Here is a 24,947-nt window from a genome sequence, read left to right on the forward strand (position 1 = left end):
AGGGATTGATGCATAACCCGTGCTGGGAATGCACTAAAAATGTTTATTAAATAAGTAGCTTAATTAGTTTGCATGCCCTACTTCCTTTTCCCTCACTACTTAGTTTTTTGGGGGGGAAACTAACATTAGAGTTTGTGAGAACACATGCTGACAAATATGGGCCCAGACCCAAAGGCATTTCTGTTTCTGTTTTAAGACCTCTGGCTATAGAGCTTTCGATTCCTGTGACACTCTGAAGCATCACTTTCCATCAATTTTGTTAATGTTCTACTTGACTTACCCTTCTTGATCGACAGCTCCTTGAAAGCAGACACCATCCAAGAAGGTCTGATTTAAAGTAGGAACTAATGGTTTTGGAATGAATGCTTAATGTATTCCATGAATAGCAGTCTTGTGTGTCTTCTCTTGCTCACTCCTAGGGGAGGAATCACAGACCCCTCCCCCAACTCACAGATGGTGGTTGTGGTTGTGGTGGGGGTGGGGGTGGGTGGCCTTCTTCTTTTTTTGTTTTCATCTTTCTAAAGTATATCCCAGGTTCTTCTTTATCCACAACCCACCAAGGTCATATGTACATCCCAGTCCCAGTCACTCCAAACCCCCATCTCACTGTCATTCTGGCCAACACAGTCTCTGTTTGATCACCACCTCTCCTCAGCCTCCCCAGGTAACCCCTCAATTGCCCCCAGTATCTGTTCTCTCTTCTTGTCCCTGCCTCCTCCACATGGCTTGTGATCTTTGACATTTACATTGACCATCTTGTTTGCCCCTGTCTTTTATTTTAAGTCAGGTCAAATCCTATTAGTAAAATATATAAGAATTAGTTGCAAATAAACAATTCATTGCAAATAAAACATTATTTTTCATGGACTTTTGTTTTTCCCATTCACCCTCATAAGCACCTCAAGCTGCCCCATTGTTCATTAGGAACACTTCTTCCCCCATGGGTTACAACTTCTTTGAAAACAGTATTTTTTTTTTTATTTTGCTCTTGTTTTCATTTATGTTCAAAGTTCTGCTGGCCAGAGCTGTGATTTATTGCCATCTTTACCGGATTTAACTGACATCCATGTAAAGAGTCAAGAAGCAAAGTAGATGGTATGATTTACCACCAGTCCTCTAACACTCATCTTTGTCTTTGAAGCACTTCTCATCTGCTTAACGGGGTGGACATGACATATGGGAAATATTTAGACAATAGTACAAGCCAGTTCAGTAGATAAAAGCATCTGAACTTAAACCATTTGCTCACAAGCTCTGAATTGCTGTAAAACCACTTTAGTGTGGGCTCACTTGGCACTAACATAGTTACACATTTGGCTCTTCTTTTATTGTGTCATTTCTGTCTTAACTCCTATCCTGTTATAATCTCCATGAGAATCAGCATCTCATCTTCTCCTTCATCTGCGTATTTTCATGGTGCCCAGAGTAGACCTGCATGGAGGAGGCACTTGGTGAGGGCTACTTGTGGCCAGGTGGTCACTGCATCCTGAAATGACCCAGTTCTGGGTGCACTCTGGGTGCAGGTGCACCAGGAAGGGCTGACAGGCTCCTAAGTTGGCATCTCCCCCTGAATTCTCAGACATTCCTTGGGCTTCTAGAAAGCCTCACTAATGAAACTGACTTCAAGGCACTAATTCTGCAGTCACATATCCCGATTTTTCTTCTTTTCTAAGAACCATTTTTCTTCTGTGTCTTTGAGTGCTCCACCCCTCAGGGGAGTAACAGCAGTAGATTGGTTATGCTAAACATCCCACCTCAGGGGTTTGATTTTGATTTTTTCGCAGCAACCTAGTCATTTATATAGTCAAGATAGACTCATCTTGAAACTTCACAAAGCCATTTAATTTTTTAAAATCATAACTCTAGATAATTTGTATCTTTATTTCCAGTCCTCTCTTAAATTCCCAGGGAATACTCTGTGAGGCAGGAAACTCAAGTGCATGTCCTTTGTTACTGGCTTTTTTTTTTTTTTTTTTTTTTACCTTTTCTCACCCAAAATGCTAATAGTGCAGAGATAAACAACAAGTCTTAGAGCATGTTTATGTTTTGTTTGTATACACTCTTTAACCATAAAGCTGATGTGGGCAAGGCAGGCACATAAATAAAGATATTAATAATTCTAGGGGTATCCAGAAAATGTGACATAGACCATTATTTTATTTTATTTTTTTCTGTCCTTTAGTCTCTAGACCTGTGAAAAAGACTTCATGCCTGGGACCTGCCCCTTCAGCCTCTCAGCTCTGCAATCTCCCTTGCTCTACGGACTGTGTAGTATCTTCCTGGTCAGCTTGGGGCCTGTGCGTCCATGAAAGCTGCCGGGATCCTCAGGGGAGAAAAGGTGAGTGTCTTGTTTGTGTCTGCTTCATTTACTTCCAGCGTACACACAATTATTCTGGTAGCTAAGTAGCCGATTAAGCCTGCTTAAGACAATATTTGTTTGTAAAATGTAGATAACCAATTCAAGCCTGACAGCATTCCATTATTAGGGAGGCCGCTGGGGACATGTGCACGGAGCAAGAATCTGACCTTGATTGACCTTCCAGTTAGGCTCATAGCTGGTGACGTGACTATTACTCAGATATGGTAGAACAGTGTTTTATATGTGTAGTGGTTATACTGAGGAGATTAGACGTGATTTCTGTAATCGCATCAGGAAACAACTATTTTGCCTATTAATCTGTTTTATGTTCAGATCTCCACATGCTGAATTTGATGTTCTATTTCAGATTTTTACGAGGGGCATTTAAGTGTTGTTCACTTTTTGATGTCCCTGGGCTTAAAGTGGAGTCTTCAAACTTTATATGCTTGTTTAATTTTGTAGGCCTCTGTAGTCTTGTTTCCTTTCGTTTGCTGTTATATACACATCTTTGTATTCAAAAGTTCACTTTTGGTGACTCTTCTCTTTCATTGACCCTTCGGTTTGTATTGATACTATGTTCCCTCAAGTAGCAATGCTAAAAAGAAACACTCCTTTTTCTAAGAGAAATGAGCTCCAAGGACATTCTAGAAATTAGGTTGTGTTTGCTGAACACTAACCCTAGCTATCACATGAAAAGAAAGGATACATGGCCAAGGGCTTGATGCTACAAAGCTGGTGCTCTCAGCTTAATCCTGTGTCCATTGGGAAACCCACGGTTTAGCAATGCCCAGATTGCTCACAGGCACACATGGGCACGTCCAAGTTCACACACCCATGCTCTGGGCTTTTCTCTTTATTCTCACTTTTCATTCTAAGACAGGAGAGGATGTGTGTTGACTCTAGGTTGAGGAGGAAGAAGCTAATTTTAACTCTTTTATCAAATAATAGAAAACTGGATCTCAGTGGAACCTGGAGGTGTGCAGTGGAGAAGCCTGTGCTACTTTTTATTTAGACTTGTAGCTAGAATGTCCTCCAAGCCTCTTCAGTTTAAGAATTATTTTATTAAAGGGGTGCCTGGATGTAGCCTCTGCCTTCAGCTCAGGTCATGGTCTCAGGGTCCTGGGATTGAGCCCTGCGTTGGGCTCTCTGCTCAGCAGAGAGCCTGCTTCCCCCCTCTCTCTCTGCCTGCCTCTCTGCCTACTTGTGATCTCTGTCTGTCAAATAAATAAAATCTTTAAAAAAAAGTTTATAAGAATTATTTTATTAAAAATAATTTCCCATTAATGCTAACACCTACAAGTTGTTGTCTTGTGGTCTACATGTATATAATTAGACTTTGTAAGTCTCCTATGTTTGCATGAGACTCCCCTGGGTGACTTACATGTTATTGGAACCAACCCTCCTACGTTCACCCTGTGCCAGTCAATTTAGATTGTTGTCCAGAAAATCAGGGAAGATCGGACTCAGGCTTCCACAGCTACTGTGGCCATGTCTGTAGATACAAAGGCAACTCTGCTGTGCTGAGTGCTGCCTTTATTTGCTTTCAAAGTTGTAGAATCTGACCAAGGCAAGTGGGCCTCATATTATTTTATAACTTTTTGTTTTAAGTGACAGAAACCCAATTCAAACTGTCTAAAGCCAAAAGAAGGAAATTTAGTAGCTTATGTGGCTAAAAACAGAAAGGAAGGTAGGACTGCAGCCAAAAATACCAAGAGGTGAACAGTATCACTCTCTCATTCTTTCTTTTTCTCCTTATAGACTTCTGTTTCTACAGTCTTCCATTCTTTTCTCTTTCCCTTTACAGTCTTCTATTTCCTCATCTCTTTGTTCTACTTTTCTCTGTATTAGGTTCAGTTTCAGGCAGGACCTCTCCATGGAGAAGAGAACAGCATTGATTTTCCTTCCTTCTGTCCGTCTGTCCTCTGTTGCACTTTTACTATGTATTCTTGTTGGTAGATTTAGTTTTAGTTAACAAATGCCTTTTAGTGATTATTCATGCCCTTGGGTGATGGATAACAAGGCAATAAAAAATTTCTGTAACTCTTTGAAACACTGATTTAAAATATCTACTTTTTAAAGTTTGTTAACAAAAAGTCCAGTATAGGATGTTCTAAATCACTTCAGTGATATAATTGTTTTCTGTTTCTTTGGAGGCAGTATATTTTAGCATTATTTTATCCAATTGACTTTTGATTTAAAACAAAACAAAACAAACAATCAGGCCCCCCATCTCATCCTAATAATCCAATCTCAAGTACATAGAACTCCATTTGGAATTTCAGTAAGGTAGATTGTAAAAAGTCTTTCAATTTCATCTAAACTTTCAGCATGGCTTGGGAAGAATTGGAAATTGGAGAATGAAGCTAAGAGATTTTCTGTTTTCTTGATCCTTAGATCCATTCTTTCCATACTTTAGGTCTCTAGATTTAATTATGTCATAAAATTGAGATGTACATTTTAAGTGGAGGAATTTTTTTCTCTAAAACATGGTAATAAAAACAATACAGTATATTATAAAGGATGACATTATTTTTATGATTGATCAATTAATTTTGTTCAGCTTTATTGAAATATAATGGACCTATAATATTGGGTAATTTTAAGGTATGTGACATACTGATTTTATATACATGTATATAGCAAAACGATTGACACATAAGGTTGTTAATAAATCTATCCATCTTCACATAGTTACCTTTTTCCTGTGGTAAGAACTTTAAGATCTACTCTTTGTATCCCCATGTTTGTTGCAGTGTTATCCACCATACTAAAGATATGGAAATAACCTAATGACTACCAATGCATAAATGGATAAATGAAATATGCTATATACACATCTGTGCATGTGCACGAGCACATGCAGCCACAGATACATCCACTCACTCATATATACTTATAGTGATCTTATTTAACCATAAAAAAGAAGGAAGCCCTGCCATTGTGACAACATGGATGAAACTTGAGGACATTATACAAAGTGAAATAAGTCAGGGAAAGACAAATATTATATGATCTCACTTATATGTAGGTTCTAAAAAACCTGAAATTATAGTAACACAGGGTAGAGTGGTGGTTACTAGGTCCTGGGTAGAGGGGAACATGGGGAAATGCTGATCACAGGATACAAACATCCAGTTATAAGGTTAGTAAGTTCCGAGGATCCAGTGTGCAGCATGATAAGTATAATCAACAATACTGTATTATATACTTGAAAGTTGCTAAGAGAGTAAATCTTTAACATTCTCAACACTAAAAGAAAAAGAGGTAATTTTGATTCTAGATCATAGATAAAGTAGAAAGAAATGTCTTCCTTAATGCTTCCAAGAGGAGTCCTGGAATTGAATCTCATTGGCTGGTTTGTGTCATGTGATAACCTTGACCCAGTCACTCTGATTGGCCAAGTCCTAGGCATGTGCCCACCACTGGAGGGACAAAGTTGGCTAAGCCTCACCACTGAGAGTCAGGAAGGGGCGGCTCTCTCAAGGAAATATGAGTTGCCGATACTCTAAGATGGTAGAAGTAATGCTCAGGTTAAACTTAATAGATGTTTATTAAATACTTTGTCCCCTTTGTTCTGGGCCATAGAATTTCTACAGCAATCCAGAGAATGCTTTCTTCCTCATTCTGTGTTGTAATTTTTGTTACTTGAGCAGATTTTCTCAAAACCCTTTGTGAAAAGTGCTCTTTCAACTTTTCTTCCTTTAACATGTAATCTTCCTTTAACATGTAACATTGAACCCGTCTGTGAAACTCCGCTGGGAAACGTACAACATTCAGACCCCTCTGTTTGCCCCCTTGGCCCACGATGCTTTCATGCCAAACCTTTTCTTAGCCCCTATTCCTCTATTGTGTAGGTCAACTCTTGCAGATTCACTCTGGTCCATCAATTTATTAGACATCACCTGTTGTGGGGTGAATTGTGTCCTTCAAAAAAAAAAAAAAAAGGAAATCTTCATTCCTAACACCTTGTGTATGTGAATATGACCTTATTTGGAAATAGGGCTATTGCAGATAGACTCAAGTTAAGATGATGCCATACTGGATTAGGATAGGCCCTATTCTAATGACTGATACAGAAAGAGGGAAATTTGAACACAGAGATACTCACAGAAGAATGCTATGTGAAGGCAGACATTAGATGATATGTGTATAAGCCAAGGAATGCTAAGGATTGCCAGCAACCACCAGAAGCTAGGGAGAGACATGGGAGAAGTCTTTCCCTGGAACATTCAGAGGGAATATGGCTTTACTGACACTTTGTTGGGCTTCTAGCCTCCAGAACTGTGAGACACAAAATTTCTGTTCTTTTACTTACATCACCCAGTGTGTTATTTTCTTTTGGCAGCCCTAAAATAGCAATATACTGCCCAACTTTGCATCAGCATTTAGGCTCAGCAAGGATGTGACACTTCGTAATATTTTAAAATTAAAGTTTAGAGAAGTGAACCCATTTGTCCTAAATCCCACAGGGATTTAATAATGGCCCAGTCAGAGCCAAGAATTTGGGTTCCTGTCTTCCTAGTCTAGTGTTCCTTTAAACGCTGGGCTTCCTTAGTGATTCCCTCCATAGCCTAAGGAAACTTGGATCAAGGCACAAGTCCAGTGTTATGCTTAGCCGAGAAGTGCTCTACCCACATGCTCCCCATTGGCCAGTGGCACACATTAGTCTTGAGAGCCAATAACTGAGCCACTGTAGGAGATAAAGCTTGCAGCATGGGATTTATCTTAGCTCCAGCATGTCACCTTTGGGGCGAGAGGGAAAGTAGACTGCGGTTGTGTGAGAAAGGAAAGGTGTTCCAAGGATAGCTTGAGAATAGCAGGTATTTGGAATGTGTGTTTTTTGCCTCGATTAGTTTTTCCAAGAGAGGTTCAGCCTTTGGAGCTCAAGGAAAGGGTGGAGACAATAGAACTTCTCACCTGAAGGTCATAGCGTCTCCTCAGCCACCTGAAGTGTATAGGGTCACGTTGGGATTGATGAGAACTAGTCTCTGGTCTGTAGGGCCCATACTTAGGCTAAATGACCTGCCCTAGGCACTCAGTAATCACAGAGAGAAGAGCCTGTATACAGCAATGATTATTATTCAGGTCTGGGAGTTTGGCATTTTATAAATGCTTCCCTAGAGCAGACACAATTTTGATTTTTAAAGTCTTGCTAAAATCTGCCAGGACCACCTGCTACTAATCCCTCCTGGGAAAGATAAAGAATGGAGTTTCCCCTCTAGGGAAATGATTCTGTGCCTACAAGGAGTCCAAACATGTTACAATGATGGTAAGCAATCTTCTTGTTATTTCTACTGACTTGTGAATGAGAGGTCTGGGATCTTCTCAATCTCAGTCTGTCCCATGGTCCTACCATGGGGTCTGCCAGAGTCACTGACTGGCACAAACTAAAGGTAATTCAGGATTCCACAGAGGCCAGAATACACAAGCTAATGCATTAAACATTACAGAACTCTGGGATGTAAAGTGGACTGTTTAGCTTCACATTTGAATCCCTACCCAAAGAAATGCAGCAAACCTACAGCAAAAATCTAGAATGGATAGATACATACACACACATACACATTCTTCGTTATTTTATACTCTATTATATATTTTAGAGGATTTGAGGGAAATACCAGCAAACAATAACAAGAAAATGAATGTGTAAAGTTGGAGATAATTACTTCTTTTTCTTCACTAGTCTTTTCCCCACTGTGTTATTGCTTTGGTATGTTCCTTTTGTTCCAATTAAAAAAAAAAAAATAGTAGGGGCTTCTGGGTGGCTCAGTGGATTAAGCCATTGCCTTCGGCTCAGGTCATGATCTCAGGGTCCTGGGATTGAGCCCCGTATCTGCCTCAGCATCCCTGCTGAGCAGAGAGCCTGCTTCTCCCTCTCTTTCTGCCTACTTGTGATCTCTCTCTCTGTCAAGTAAATAAATAAAATCTTAAAAAAAAGTAGTAGAAAAGGATGGAAAAGCAGTTAATGTTGTATTACCTTACAGAAGAAATTAGTTACCCTAGAGATGATCTTAAAATGGCTGTTTTTTAAGGCAGGCACCCTTCAGTCGGGAATCCTGTAAGCTTTGTGGCTGTCAGCCATTCAGAGTGCATTAACAAATCAGCCATGGTCCCTAGCCTTCACACTTTCCACCAGGTCTGTGATAGGCAGACAAGGGAAATAGTACTCAGCAGGTTGGTACTTGTCAAGAGAAGCTAGGATGCCTTTCAGAGGAATTTAAATTGGATCAGGTTTTATCATTCATTGCTTTATCTTTGATACACTCCCAGGGAGTTATAATTAGAGGTATATGAAAGAGAAATAACCTGAAAAAATTGCTGATGGGTGAACTCTATACATAGGTATAATACATTTTTAAAAAAATTCTAATACAGAGACATACATTTATATGACATCCTTGTCCCTTTCAGACATATTCCAGAAAGACATCCTTGTCCACAGAAGTTGTTTTAAAGAACAATTTGATGGACGCTTCCTGATACAGTGTCACAATAGGTAACTGCTTATGTGGTAGGACTTCAGGGGTTCCTTAATGTCCCCAATATGATATTACCCCCAGTCATATATCCAAAGTTTTAAAATCCCCATAGAAAAAGAAATCTTGAAACTGAGAACCCATGACTATCTTTACAAAGACAGTCTTTTATGCTCTGAACCAAATCAATTTAGATAACACACCAAAGCAGGGAAATACTGAATGTTTTAGATCTTATATAACAACAATGGGGGAAAATTTCCATTTTTCATCCTTGCCTGCTGCATAGATCCACTATCTACGTAGAAGAAGTCTATAAAATTATTTTTGCTTCGTTACAGAAAATGTGTATGCTAAGAGGTAGTTTTTTCTCTTCCCTTTTTTTTTTTTCTATGTCTGTGTTAGGAGTGGGACCGTGGGGAGGGGGGCTTTCATGCCTACTTCTCATTCTAAGTATTGAGAGTTCTCATAATCACAATTGCCCTGTCATTGCTTTTTCTTATTTTCTGTATTCACAGGTGGATGTGTACTAATAATGATACTGTAAAATGCTAAACTTGTGGGAAGGGTGGTTGATTTCTAAAGAGTTGGAGTCAGTGTGCTCAGGGTCTTTGGTTCAAAGTTGTTACCCCATTTCCAAGGCTGCCAGAGATGAGGAGCAAATAGATACCTAAGATGGCATAAGCTTCTGTCGTCCTTGGTCAACGTGCTAGCTGCTGCTTCAAACCTGTTCTGGTGGTGGTAGTGTGGAGACAGTATTGGCCATGAACAGCTTCACAGAAGCTTACGTGGACACTTTCGGGCCATTTGCACCTGAAGATGTACAGTCATCAGACCTATACTTACCTCCCATGTCTCCTTGAATTTTCCCTTGGCTTCATTTAAAAAAAAAATCATTAAAAAAAAAAAAAAAAAACTTTGGCTCATCTACTGCTATTTGTGTTTCTTCCTTTTTTCCTCTCCAACCCACAATTCACTCTATTCTAAAATTCAGTAGAATATATAGTAAGCCAGTAGAATATATACTAAACGTTGGGTTCATAAAAGAAAAAAAAAAAAACCCTGCAAATACCAGTTTCATTAAAAGTGGATTGAATCTGTAGTCATTAAATGATTATTAAAACTCCTTCTTGCTGCCTCATGCCTTAAATTCCACCATCTAATCTGTCCACTTTCATTTGAAGGAAATGGTGCATAGTCCCTGCAGATTCACTACATGAGTCGGGCTAGAACACATTACACACAAGAGCTGACTGGAATTCTTTCTTAGGAAGAGGTGATATCTGAAAAAGTCCTCCACTGAATTTCACACATATCCATTTAATCAATAATGTGCCTCGGGAACAATAATGATGTCTCATCTGATCTTAGTTTTCACATGCATAAAACGAGAATAGCAACCTACAAAATAGTTTTGCAAGATTTGTTAATTTGGGTTAATATAAGTAAAGTGGCTGGCACCATCTTGGGAAAGGGTAGATGTTTAATTAATGCATGTGCCTTTTCCCCTTGTTGGACTATATGCTCTGTGAAGAATAGATTTATGTTTTCTGTTCCTCCTGTGGCTTCCCACGGTACATTACAGGGATCTACATATGGCAGTTAATGTTTACTGAATGATACGATCTGATTAATATGGAGCTCGGTAAGTGAAGGTAAGTGGTTGGCTGGTCCCAGCCACTGTGGACTTGGCATTCGTGTATCTTTCAGAACAGAAGCACCCGGGGGAAGCCTGATGTCAATTGCAGGCATGAACATGGATGTGTGATTAAAGTTAAGCACTAACAAGAGACTCCAAGGTTTTTGTTTTATGCTGAGCTTGTGCTGTGATTTGATCCTAGTTACAGTCAGGACAAGGGCAGCACAAATGAAAGACTAGAAGAATTTATTGACTAAAGAGATGTAGTCTGTAGATTTACAGTGAGATGGGTGCAACTTGATTTATAGAGGGAAACTGCACATACACCTCAATGACATGAAGCTCTAGGTACCAGGACACCTGGATCCTCAGTAAAGAAGACTAAGTTTCTGAGAGAGTTGTCAAACCTTATCAGTCATGGAGACCCGTGCTATGTGTTGCTCAAACAGATAAACTGAATAAGGACAAACATAAGACCGTCAGTAAGCAGCATATGGACATTACATTAAGAATAGAGGTCATCCAAGTTGCATGGCAGTGAGCCCTTGGAGCTCATTGTAGTCTGATGGCCATTGAGTGCAGTTGGATACCTTTATGTTTCCTGTGTCTCTTCCTTCTCCCAGGAGGGGAGCTGAACACTTCTGCAGATTTTGTTGTAACTAGTTGATGATACAGACTTGTAGGTATGAAGTATGGCAGAAGCCATCTATTATTTTAATCGTCCTTGACCTTAATATTTGCAATGCCATGATCCATGCATGTAATCGCTGATCGGCTAAATGATGCCTTCCTCCATGTGGCTGATCATCAAGGTAAGAATCGAAGAATCTTTTAAAAGGAGCACCTGGGTGGCTCAGTCAGTTAGGTGTCCCACTCTGGATTTTAGCTCAGGTCATGATCTCAGGGTTGTGAGATTGAGCCCCCTGTCTGACTCTGTGCTGAATGTGGAGCCTGCCTAAAATTCTCTCTCTCCCTCTAGCCCTCCCCCTATTTTCTCCCTCTTTCTTTCTTCCTTTCTTAATAATGAGAGAGAGAGAGAGAGAGTTCATAGGTTGACCTTGGACCAAAAAAACCCAAAAAAGCACTTGAGACTGTTTATCTGAAATTCTTGTCCAGCCCTGTAATATTCTGAAGAAGCTCAGCTCCCTCTTGTGGCCTAAAACCATGAGTCCATTAGTTCAAACCTCCTTGGCTGTGTGGTTTTACAGGAGACAGTCTTTCCCCAGCTCTGCCTGGAGCTTTGTAACCTTTTCATTTCATTCCCATTGGTGGGAAAATAGGCATGGCTCTGGGAAGTCTGGGAGAAAGATATACCTGGCTTTGTGACCTCTCATGCTCCCTAACTTGTCCTTCTCCCGGCTTCTTGTGGGAAGGGTGTAGGGGGTATCTAACTCTCATGCTGAGAATTCGGTGTTCTCAAACACTCCATTTTCTTATCACAGCCTGTCTGTCAGTGTGTCTCTCTTTGAACTTACCCAGAAGAATAAGTGAATAATTCCTTAAAATGTTATCGCCCAAGAAGATCGGTTTTGTTAAAAATAAAAGGAACTAAAGGAATTAAACTGGTAAACAATTTGGTGTGGTAGAGAATGGAAGTAAAATAGGAGATCCACGGAGGCATAAACTTCAGAGGTGGTATGTCAGAAGGGCCAGAGATGGAAAACTCACAGACTAAAGGGTCGTATCTAGTTCTCAGTCACTTTTTAAAAAAAATTTAGGCCACTTTGTTTTTTAAAAAGATAAATTAGTTAAACGTGGAGTGCTGTCATATAAAAACAAAACACACCTTAGATTTCTGTCTTCTTGGACACAAATTAGGAGATTAGTTAACAGAGGGTCCACATTCCCTCATGGCGACAGTCCACGGAAGCTGCTTCAGAGGAAGCACATGTCCTCCACTTTGCCACACACCTCAGCACTCCCCACAGTTGTATGGTTGACTCATTTCCGTCAGTTTGTACCTGCTTGACTCTTGCAACACTGAGTTTGTGACTCTGGAAGCTCCTAGCATGTAAGACCCATTGACATCCTTAGTACAGTGAGGTGCTGGGCCTTAGTCCCACATTACATTTTTTTTAACTGAATAATAGTCCAGGGACCCATGTCGAGCCAAGATGGGGAATGCAGCCCAAAGATGTACTGTCTTCACAGAGCAGACTGACCTGGAAATCTCAGGGAAGGAATCCAGGGAAATCTCAGGCCATGAAGCTGTGAATTTTTTAGTTACCAGGGATATGCCAAAATGGAGATGAATTTCAACTTAATGCAGAGTAACCACAATGCCAAAAACAACAGAAAAAAAAAGTGGATTTTTCTCTGTTGAGGCCATTTCTGAGTCTTCCTTTACTTCTGCTGGCTTATGGAGGCCATTGGGCATAAGCTACTTACTACTTGGTTTGATTATGTGTGGCCTCTTCAAGGTTGTTAAGTCTTGGAGGACAGATTTTCTGCTCTAGTTCTTGCCCATTTTCTTTCCCCTTCCATTTCCCCTAAAAGAAAACACCTTAAAACAATACACCTTTTAGAGAATGAAATAGAAGTTCCACCCCTTTTCTAGCTGCTGCTGCTTTTCTTCTGTTGGATAAAGATGGAATCCTGTGACCCTCTTGTTTTTTCCTTTTCAGGGTTTAGACTGAGACGGCGCCATGTCCTCATGGAATCCACAGGGCCTGCAGGCCACTGCCCTCATTTGGTGGAGTCTGTTCCTTGTGAGGATCCAATGTGTTACCGGTGGCTGGCGTCTGAAGGGATCTGTATCCCTGATCATGGAAAATGTGGCCTGGGGCATCGCATCCTGAAGGCTGTCTGCCAGAATGACCGAGGTATGAGGCAAAAAAAACCTGTATGTGTTGCTAAGTGATATCTGCCCTATGACGTCACCGCTGCTTAACAGGTCCTTCTCCTGAGGGAGAGAAACACTTAAATGTAAGTATTTACATGTAAGTCAGATGCCACATTGCTGCAAGGTAAGCTGCCTTGACTTATTAGGCCACACTCCGAAAGAAATTTGTATGATTATGCCTAAATGCTATACAGTGAACCTAGAGATTTCTCTGCAGTTTTCAATTTATCAAGACAGAGCATAGAGAATTCCTCTGAGTAGTCGTCAGCTTATCAATACAAAACAAGTTTTATTTGCCTTTTTTGAGGTCGATATGTAACATGCTTTTATATATTATTAACAAATACTATACCTTGTAAAGGTTTCAGGGCTGCAATTCTTTCCAAGTTAAAGAAAAAAAATACTAAATCTTTTCATTTATATAACATTCGACCAGAATCAGTTCGAGACATAATACTGACATTTCTAAGAAACCATTTTTACATATAAATTGTCAAGATTTACAAAACTATTGAAGGTGGTGTCTTTCCTTCATTGCCAAGCTTCTCGTACAATGGGTTGTTTGAAATGAAGGGTGATTTAGAAAATATGTAAGTCACATGGAAATGAGAAAAGTAACATTTTTAAACCTTTATCTTACAGTTTAGAAAAAAAAAAATCAGTCTCTTGGAAGAATATCAAGTGTGTCTATTAATCCCATTTATAATGCTCTTGGTATGTGGAATGAAATGTTTTGGCTTATGAAGTGAAGTAATCCATAGAATACAAGAAATTACAAGGTGGATTCAGAGTGGCTATTTGCTTCCAAATGGGATTGACATTCAGCAATGGTTTCCTTTTTTCCCTCCTTCCTGTACCCTTTTTTTCTCTTTCTTTCACTCGTTCCATGCCTTTTCCTCTGTCACTTTCTTCCTTTCTTTCCTTCCTCCCTCTTCTTTATTTCCTCTTCCTTTTTATCTGATCTTCTTCCTTTTTTTAAACCACTGCCATAATTGGGCAGACTCACACATTATGAAGCAATATAATCGGTTATCTCATGAAAGGTATTTGTTTAATTAAATAGAGGTCAACAACACATTGTACAAAGCTACATCCTTTTCGACTGAGTAATTACAACTGATCGTGGCTTTGAATATTACCAAATGATTTTTTAATTGTGGTAATATATGTATAATTTATTAACAGAGGCAAATAAGATCACTTTTGTGCTGCTTTCCTTTGAATTCAGGAAGATTAGTATAGAGGTTTGAACCTGAAGTCTAAAGTGAGCCAGGTGGGAATTTCAAGTCTGCTACTCACCTGCTAGATGATCTCAGGAAAATTAATTAACTTGTGGAGGCATCCTTTCCCTCAGTGTGAAATGGGGGTAATAAAACCTACCTATCACTCTCAGATTGTGAGAGCTAAATTGGTTATATAAAAGTGATTAGTGAAGTGTCTGGCACATAACCATTCAAAATAAGCTATAAGCTTATTTTACTTATAATGCACATTTATTACTGTTGCCCTGGGGGAATTGTGCAAAGAGCATTCTTACATAATATGAAGATAATTATGAGTATTAGAAAAACCACACTACTTCTTCCTCCCAACCTCCCACTGTGGAAACAAGGAGATCATTTGGTTGAGTCCCAATGACAAATGACTGTCAGGCTTTGTCATCTCACAGCAGGTATTAGAGGCTTGTCATGATATATTATGTCTATAGGGCTGAGGAGTTTTTCACAATTTGTTCTGTGCCTTCTATGGTATTGTAGAGTGTTACATTGTGATCTATAATTAGAAATAAATATTCTTCCCATTTCTGGCACAGAGCTGCTAAAACTCTTGGAACTTTCTGAGCAATAAGAGCAATAAGAGCAATGGGAGCATCTTTGGTTATATTTAGTCTCTTGCCCTCAGTTGCTGAAATCCCTTCTAAAAGGGTGAGATGAGTATGTTGTGACTCAAAAAAAAAAAAAAAAAGGAGTGGGTGTGTTGTTATTTCATAACAAGCTGGCTTCCCCCACAACTGAGGGGGGGGTGTTATGTTAATGAGGTGATTTGTGGAAAGCAACTAAGGATGGAGCTGGTTGCCGGAGGAACCAACCAAATGGAGGGCTGGTTGGAACTTTCAGTCCTAGGGAGGGAGAAGGGCTGGAGATTGAATCCAACACCAATGACCAGTGATTTAATCAATCATACAGATGTAAAGAAGCCTCCATAAAAACCCAAAAGGATTCTGGGCCTGGAGGGCTTCCAGGTTGGTGAACACGTGGAGATTTGGAGAGCATGGTGGGTAGAAACCCTGTGCCCTTTTCCCATCCTTTTCCATAATGCATCTCTCCATAAGGCTGTTCCTGAGTTAGATCCTTCCACAATAAACTGATCATCTAGTATGTAAAACAGCTTTCCTAATTTCTGGGAGCCTCTCTGGCCAATTAATCAAGCCCAAGGAGGGGATTGTGGGAACCTCTGATTTATAGCCCATTGGTCTGAAGTACAGGTAACCATTTTAATGGTTTAGGCTGGACTTGTGATTGGCATCCTGAGGTGGAGAGGGTTATTGGAACCTCCGATTTATAGCTGGCTGGTTAGAAACATAGCTCACTGTTAGATCCCCTAATAATGGGTCCGTGATCAAAGGAGCAAGACTGATAGAAAAAGCGAAGGTCAAGCAAAGCTTTATTTCGCGCCAAGCATCGTGAATCAAACTGACCAGTCAGGGCCGTCTCTTACAAAGAGGCAACCCTTCCCTGCCTTGCCGACAACTTTTAAAGGGCAAAGGCCATGTGGTTGAGCCTGACCACACACAGGTGGCCAATGAGATTGTAACACACAGAGAAAGTTGCATAGTCATGCCGGGTCACACATGAATGACCAATTGAATTACAGTTTACCCTGTAGTGGATATTTGAACTAGCCTATCACCTTGGTCAGAACTGGCATGGGAAAGGCACCCAAAAGGCAGGGCCCACATTCACTGGTAGCTAGGGAGATAGTATGTGGGCCCCACTGATTGGCTGTCTCCACCTGGCCTGACCCGCCCTTGTATTTGGGCTTTGTTACCTGGGACTAGTTTCTCGGACTTGCTTTTATGTAAGTCCCCTTTGGGGGGTTGGGGGGGTGGGCAGGGTCAGTTTAAGTTTTACTGCATAAACAACAAAATCACTGTTTAACTGGATGGAATTGCTCTGGCTAAATAGGCCCTTGCCCTCACCTGGGCTTGCAGTTGGACTCTGAAGTGGAGGGCAGTCTTCTAGGACTGAGCCTTTTACCTGTGGGACTCTGAAGTGGAGGGCAGTCTTCTAGGACTGAGCCTTTTACCTGTGGAATTAGATGCTACTTCTAGGTAGTGTCAGGACTGAGTTGAATATTAGGACACCCAGCTTTTTCTGGTAGCTGAAGCGGTCTTTTGTCTAGTGAGAAATTGAAAATGTAGTCTGGTTACACATTTTGCAGTTTAGCTTCTGTGAAGTTCTGGTTGATTTATGATAGAAGTTTAGCAAAGTGCTCCTCTTTGACTCTCCACATATTATCATAGTCTTTCCATACCTACGGGAATTGACAGAACTGTTGACACTCATTTAAATGCTTAGAGAGAAAGAAAAGGGTTGAGATATATTTAATAAGTCATCTGTGATTTTTTTTCTTGTAACATTTGACAGTTTTCTTTTAATCACCCTGAATTTATTAATTGTTTTATATGCCCTTTATTTCAGAATTTATTTAGAGTTAAATGGGTAAGATGGAAAGAAATATCTTCATTTTGGTTGAAGAAAATAAAAACAAAAACTCATATGAAATCTAATCAGGCTAGAAGCCTGCTAATTTGCAAGGGTAACTTACTTTTATATAGATATGTAATAAAACGTTATAAACACATACACACATACACACACAGACATGTATGTATGTATGTATATATATAAATCACGCAGCATCCCTGCAGAATATCTACATCCCATTCAAGCCAAGAGATTTCCACATAGCCATGATCAGGATTCTCTAAGACTCTTAACAGTGTCTTGTTGGGGATTTGTGCTGCTAGTCAGACATATTTCTCTTTCCCAGAAGTCTAAATCATTAGCTTAATGATTAAATTATTAATTTAAATCAACAATTTAATTTAAATCAACAAAACATAAAATGATTTAAAATTTTGTTTTAAATTTAAGTTTAAATTTAAAATTTGATTTAAAATTTTGAAAATACACAATCTCTGTCACATTGAAACCAGTGAGTAACTGGAAATAGCAATTTGAGTTATGAAAAACCTTTTGGATTTAAGAATTATAGTCAAAAGATCCAAATAATCATTTCTGAATTTTTACAGCTCTCTGTGTGGGAGGTATGATTTGACTCATTCTCTACTTTGATTTATTAGTAATACTGTCCAGTCTTATGAAAGTTCCTCTTTCTCACCTGGCTTGTGATTGTAGCAAACAATGGGTTAGTAATACTTACTTTTAGGAAGAAAATTATATAACAGATTACATGAATGAGGATTCTGATTGGGAATCTGATTTCTAACACTTGGAGTGGTCAGTGAGCTTTGATTTCTTTCCTCTGAACAACATCTTATCATTAGTCTGGGTCAATAGAAGTCTACCGAGTATAGAATATACAGAGGTTTTTCTTGTTTCATTGACAAGCAGGTTTCCTCCATGTCGAAGAGGGCATTTGAAGGTAAATAGAGTGTGATGCTGACCGCATACCCAACCCATTTCTCCTTTAGATTATCAAGTGAATTCACTGTGTCTTAAACTTTGTTTCTCAAACTAGTTCATTGTTGCCATATTTCATTGGCAGTTGATGAAAGTTTACCACTATGTAACATCTTCCCAGAGCAGGCTGGGAAAATTCCCATAAATCCAGGGCAGTGAATAGCATATTACTAGTGCTTCAAAGTGACCCCTATTCATCATCTTTCAAGTATCCATAATGCAAAGTGGACAGATGACACTATGGGACCATTGGATAAACACCAGGCTGTTTATTGGGGCAGTCAGATTGTGAATACTCACCACCTGCTTTACTCCATAATTTGCTGGCTAGGTTATGTTGAGAAAAAAAAAAAAAGAGAGAGTCTGTATATTTCAGCAAACGTCTTTATTCAGAGGTAATGCAGTGTACATTCTGTACTTAGAAAAAGCAAATACCTATGTTGGTGTAATGCAGGGTAGAATACATTGAGATGAACAAAGTTCACGTGTTGACAGGTACATGGAACTAGGGTTCTCCAGTGTTACTAGAATGCTGCACACAGGGATACTTATTTTTCAGTTGCATTAGATTTTATCCATGCAAATATTTTCCTTAAGCGGTGTACATATCTGCAGAGAAAGCTTGAGGAAAGATTTCCCATCATTAGGGTTACTTTGCTTTTCATTTCAGAGGTATTTTTCTTGTGACTTCTTGCCTTGTATCATTAAACTTGAACAATCCAAAAATGTGATATTTAATCTTGGATAAAATGGTATGTTCTTATAAGCATGTGCTTGTAAGTACTCATAGGAAGACTTTAATTGGTAGAGAGCATGTTAGAACAATCATTTAACTGAGGTTGATTAAAATTTTTCTAGTATATTTCAATCTATGATTGGAGTGAAAGTTTTGTTTTATTTATTTATTTTTATCTTTAATTTTCAAGAAATGTCCTTTAGGTCAGTTTGAGAAGATCAAACACCATTCAGATAAGTCATTTATTGGAATATTTTGTGAATTGCCAGAGTTCTAAATAGACCCCCTTTTGTGTTTTCAAGTCGTATTTTCTAAACTTTGATCATGCTCTATCTCATTTTGGTCAACAAATGCTGCTTTACTTCTTTTCTATATTTCTTCCTTTTCTTACAAGGCTTTTTAACTGCTATTTCAGCTCAATATTTATTTTCTTATATTTCAGGAAGAACAAGGAATAAATATTGGTGAGGTATTTCTTTGCCACACAAGTATAATCTGTGGTAAATTGTCCTGTTAAACAGAAATCTACAAATTAGAACCGAGAATACAGAGCGTCAAAATAAACTTCAAATAAAATTTTTCTGAAACTTTTGAACAATGTCACTTGGCGGACCTAACCATGTAGTTTATTAAGATGTGCGTTTTTGTTTGTTTGTTTGTTTGTTTGTTTTAGATGTTACCTATTTAGTTGACACAGAGAGAGAGAGCACAGCAGGGGGAGGAGCAGGTGGAGAGAGAGTCTCCGGAGAAGCAGGCTCACCCTGAGCAGGGAGCCCAATGCAGGACTTGATCCCCGGACCTTGGGATCAAGACCTGAGCAAAAGGGAGATGCTTAATGACTGAGCCACCCAGGCACCCCAAGATATGTATTTTGGAAGGGTTAGTAGAAATTTGGATTTTTTTTAAGTTACCAGAAGGTAACTGTTATTTTATGTTCTTCTTATACTGATAATTTTTTATTTCTATTCCAAGAAGAAACACATACACAGACACACACACATCCATACTTAACTTTACATAAAGTTTTGGAATTTTAAAACTGTATTGCCAGGAGTTCAGAGGGGTCAAAGGAGAGGGGAATAAATATAGACATGCATTTTGTATTAGTAGTGTAAATCCAGAGACAGACTTTTTGAAATAGTCAGACATAGCACGTACTGTTGTTTCCTGCTCAGATCTGCTGGGCCATATACCATTTCTGTGCATATTAGCCCCCAAATTCCAGCTGACACTACCTGGCTCTCTTGCTGAGGAATTTCTCTGCCCACATATGCCATCAGAAGTGCCAGGGAATTAACAATCCCAGGGAGCTGACTTCAACCAATGATTGAAGGTTGTATAAATACCAGCTTCCTTTCCCCTCCGGTGGGGTCCCCTTGAGATGCCTGTTCTGTGCTGTTTCCTAGTGAGAGGAAGCACCACCTACTCATCTTGGAGACTGATTTGATCACATGCCCTCTCATCCTCTGTCAGCCTCCTTCCCTTTCTGTCTCATCCCCAATTCTTGCACTGATTCTCTGGCATTACACCCCAATAATACTTGCTCAAGAAGCTTTGTCACAGGGTTTGGTTGTGATATGACTCAAATTGAGACAGAGATGCCTGCAAAGGTATTTCATAGGTCCATTCCTATAGAAGAAACAGGATACAATTTTAGCCATACCATATTGATGATAATATTTAAAGAAACAGATTCTAAGGAAGAAATGAGATGAGCTCAATACTTTGAACAACCCTCACTATTTTTTTTTTTTTTTTAAGATTTTATTTTAGAGAGAGGGTTGAGGGTAGCAGAGGAAGAGGGACAAGCAGACTCCATGCTGAGCATAGAGCCTGACTCAAGGCTTGATCCAGTCCCACCAGCCTGAGATCATGACCTTGAGCCGAAACTGAGAGTTGGATACTTAACCAGCTGAGCCACCCAGGCACTCCTGAACAACCCTCACTATTTACAGTTATTTGGTAATATCAGATGGGCTTCAATATAATGCTTCTGTCCTCCCATGTGAAAGCATTAAAAAAAAAACATTATTGAGTCCCATTTCTTTCCCAGTTAGGCAGTGCTGGTAACTTATACCATCCTCCTGAGTCTTGTTTTCCAACAGTTGAGCTAGAGGGCTAGCTTTTTATTTTGTAGTGGATTCCGGAATGTACTGGAATATTTCTGAATAAGAACAAGAAAAAAAAAAACAGACTTCTTTTGAATGTTAAAGGAATTATTTGTGTAGGAAAATTGGGTCTGAAGTGTTTGGGGAACATGTTGTCCTGTATTCCCTGTTGTAGATCAGTCATTCAAAAACTATAGTGTTAAAATCACCTGTCGGGTTATAAAAACACTAGTCATCAGAGAAATGTGAATCAAAACCACAATACATTTTCACCTTACACCTGTCAGCATGGCTATTCACAAAAAGACAAATAACAAGTGCTGGTGAGGATTTGGAGAAAAGAAAATCCTTGTGCACTGCTGGTGAGAATGTAAATTGGTACAGCCACTGTGGAAAACAGTATGGAGGTTCCTCAAAAAATTAAAAAAAATTGAAATACAATGGAATTCTGTTTCTATTTCTATTACTGGATTTTATCTATAGAAAACAAAGACCTTAATTTGAAAAGACATATGGATCTCTGTGTTTATGGCTGCATTATTTACAATAGCCTACACATGGAAGCTACCCAAGCGTCCATCAGTAGAGGAAAGGATAAAGAAGATGTGGTGTATATGTCCAATAGATTATTACTTAACTATAAAGAAGAATGAGATCTTGCCATTTGCAGCAGCATGGGTTAACCTGTTATGTTAAGCAAAATAAGTGAGACAGAGAAAGACAAATACTGTAGTATTTTACTCATCTGTGGAATAAAAAAACCAAACAAACAGAAATAGACCTATAAATACTGAGAACAAACTGACAGTTGCCAGAGGGGAAGGGTAGAAGTATGGCAAAATGGGTGAAGGGGAGTGGGAAGCCAGGCCTCCAGTTATGGAATGAATAAGTCATGGGGAAGAAAGGTACAGCATAGGGAATATTGTCAGTGGTATTTTAATGGTGTTGTATGATAACCAATGGTGGTAACACTTGTGATGAGCATAGCATAACCAATAGACTGATCAAATCACTATGTTGTACACCTGAAACTGATGTAACATTGTGTATCAACTGTGCTTCAACACACACGCACATACACACACACAAATGGAATGGCCTCCCCTCCAGAGTTTCTGATTCAGTAGGTCTGGAATGAGGCTCAAAGATTTGTATTTCTGACAAGTTCCCAGGTGATGCTGATGGTGCTGGTGTAAGGACCACATTTTGAGGGACACTGTTCTAGGCAAAAGGGGGCTTGTTGGCAACCTCACAATGTTAGTATATAACAGAAGTACGCTACTGCAGTGACAGACGTGTCTTATATGTAGAATCAACAGTATTGATTCTAATCTGTTGTTTCTTATTTCCTGCTGGGGAAGTTATTCTTGAAATCTATGAAATATATTACTGTCTTTCCAGAAGCAAGCAGTGAGTAAATATTCTTTTATTTCTTTATTGTTACCTAGATGGATTACTAAAAGATCAAATAGTGGAAAGCAATAGTGTACTCTTGCAGAAACAGAAGACACACAATATGTGAGATGAGTTATTTAGGTTTAGAGGAGAGAATTTTCTTTTTCAGCAACCTATCTTTTTCAGACCACCAACTGGTAGCATTTTGGTGTCAGTGTCCTTACCGAGGGAAGTGTGGTGATGACAAATATGTTGTATTAAATTTTGAAATGAACCTGACTTTGCGGTTGGAAGTGCCAATAAGATCAGGCTGCTATTCACGCTACAGGAATCAGACTCTAAAGGAGATTAAATTTGAGAGTTCCCATAGCCAAGTTCTGCATTCTCTTTCATTTAGATGTTTTGCAGTGAAATTAAAGGTGAAATTTTAATAATGCTTGGCAATGAGGGAATCCAAAAGAGAAAAATAGAGACTCATTCTAATCAGTTTCACCATCCGTGTTTGATGGGAAGGTGGGGCGTAGATGTAAATGGTGAATCAATTTAAATGCTAAAGAGAGAGGAACTGCAATGCAGTTTCAGTATATTTACTGTGCATTGTCTGTCAATAAACAGGTATTATATTTTGAGTTACTTCCTCTTTCCACCCTGTTACATACCTAGACATTTAAGATAGCTTTTGTCTTGTTTCTCTCTTATCAAGATTCCTAAGGAAATGACTGTCTTAACATCACTACCTCATTAATTATAGTCTGATTTTTCCAGATTTCGTCATTTGGAAATACCTTAAAGGAAATTGGTTCCTGAGTGTGCCTGTGTGTCTCATAGAAAGGCTGTCTTCTTTTTCTATCTCTTCCGGAATTCTCACAGGGCTGTCTACTTTCTGTTCCCGGTCCATACCATTTGAAAAGCAAAACAACCATAGATTGTACTGAAACCTCAAAATGTAGTTCATATGATTAAATGGTCAACCTGACCTTCCAGTGGGAATTAACGGCAGATTGTCACCCCTGGCCATTACTTTGAATGTTCTGGGCATGCTCTGAGTTTCCCTATTGACTGTGCATTCCACTGGTGTTATTAACAGGGACTAGTTAGCATTAGTGGCAGCGATGTATGTCTGTTTTCTCATTTTGAAATGCTTTTTAAAGTGGCATTTGGCTGTTTCATATGGCCTTTGGCTGGTAACTCCTGATGTAGCATCTCCCCACTTATCATTCTTATGTAGACATAGGAAAAGTAAGGAATATGGATTAAAACATATTCCTCATCTGATGGAGAAATTTTCACTGATAGGATAGCCAATATGACTAGACTGGGAATGTAGTTGGAGGCTTACCTGTGCTGCACCCATTTGAGTATATTCAGGAAAATATAATGAAATAAATCTATCCCTGAAAAGCCTATCCATCCCACCCAAAATCTATTAGAAGAAAGTTTTATTTAGGCTAGAAGAAAATTTTACTCAGACTTTATAGTTAAGAATTTTTTGATTTTCTAAATTAAAATAATTTGTACATATACTGTGTCTAAGTGATTAATGAATCAAAGTTAACAATTTATAGTGTGTAACCCTTTCAGTTGTACTGTTCATTCCATATTTACCAAGTTGAGTGTCTGCTATGCCCAAACAACTTGATCATTTTCCATGGAGACCTACCTAAGAAGTAGAAATCAGATTTTTAGAGAAATAATGTATTTTATTTCAAAGAAACACAAACTAAAGGGGAAAAAAAAGTGTCGAATGTTAATTTATGGATATCTTAAGACCATGATACTTTTCTTACCCCAGAGGTGGATTTCAGTCCACAAACATATAGGAAATCCATAGCTCACACCAAGTGCTACTTTTACCTCTGTTACTTCTGTGGTAATTTACCTCTAATCATGTTGTTCCCCTGCCTGAGATGCTCATCCTCTTCTTACTTTGGCTAATCTCATCCTTTGAAACTTGGATTAATGTCCTTTAAAAAAATCATCCCTTCACTACCCCCCCCCCCCAAGCTGGACTAAACTGTCAAATAAACATCACAGTTACCACCCACCTTAGATTATTTGTCATAGTTATGATAATTCTATTTCCTTGACAGATGATCAGTTCAGAAATGTGCCAGGTTGAATCCATCTGAACCACTGAGGTGTGAGAAAAGGGACATGAAAAAGGAAGGGTCTTGTTTCAGTCGCTGCCATGATCCATCTTAAGATCTACAGATTTTGTGACTTAAGGATGAAAGATTTGCTGTGTGCAGTAGGGCAGAGATAAAAAGACATGCTCTCTCCTGGAAGACGTTGTTGAACCTGTGAGTCAGCATTCTGAGTACTGGCTATTACATAAGACCATAGATTTCCTTATTGTAAAAGCCAGCTTCTATCAGAGTTTATATCAGCTGCTGTAGGAGTCATTCTAATTGATGGGGCACCTGTCTTCTACATTCTCATAACACTTTGTGGTTCAGTTATTAATGTCTTTACCACTTTATATTGAGATTATCTGCTCACTTATCTTTTTTTCCCCATTTGACTCTTAGTTTTTCAAGGGCAGTGACCTTAACTCATTCGTGGTTTTATTCTTGGCATGATGCCAGAGTGTCTGGTATATTAAGATGTACTCAATAAATATTTATAGAACTTAAAAGAGTCCTTTCAGGTGATTTACGCAACAGCCCAATTGGGATGTATTATTATT

At 39.1% G+C, this 24,947-nt stretch overlaps 1 protein-coding gene across 1 annotated transcript in view; it reads left to right on the forward strand.

Moving 5' to 3' along the window:
- The window catches only part of THSD7B (thrombospondin type 1 domain containing 7B), a gene marked incomplete at both ends in the record, with an annotated part of 715,794 nt that overhangs the window by 244,993 nt on the left and 445,854 nt on the right, over positions 1-24,947 (forward strand). Inside the window, 2 exons of the mRNA XM_080799662.1 lie at positions 2,183-2,338; positions 13,099-13,296. Of these exons, the coding sequence (XP_080655788.1) occupies positions 2,183-2,338; positions 13,099-13,296 (354 nt within the window). The remainder of the gene's footprint in view (positions 1-2,182; positions 2,339-13,098; positions 13,297-24,947) is intronic.

The sequence above is a fragment of the Martes martes genome (assembly GCF_963455335.1).
Source record: "Martes martes genome assembly, chromosome: 3".
In the NCBI taxonomy this organism is placed as follows: domain Eukaryota; kingdom Metazoa; phylum Chordata; class Mammalia; order Carnivora; family Mustelidae; genus Martes; species Martes martes.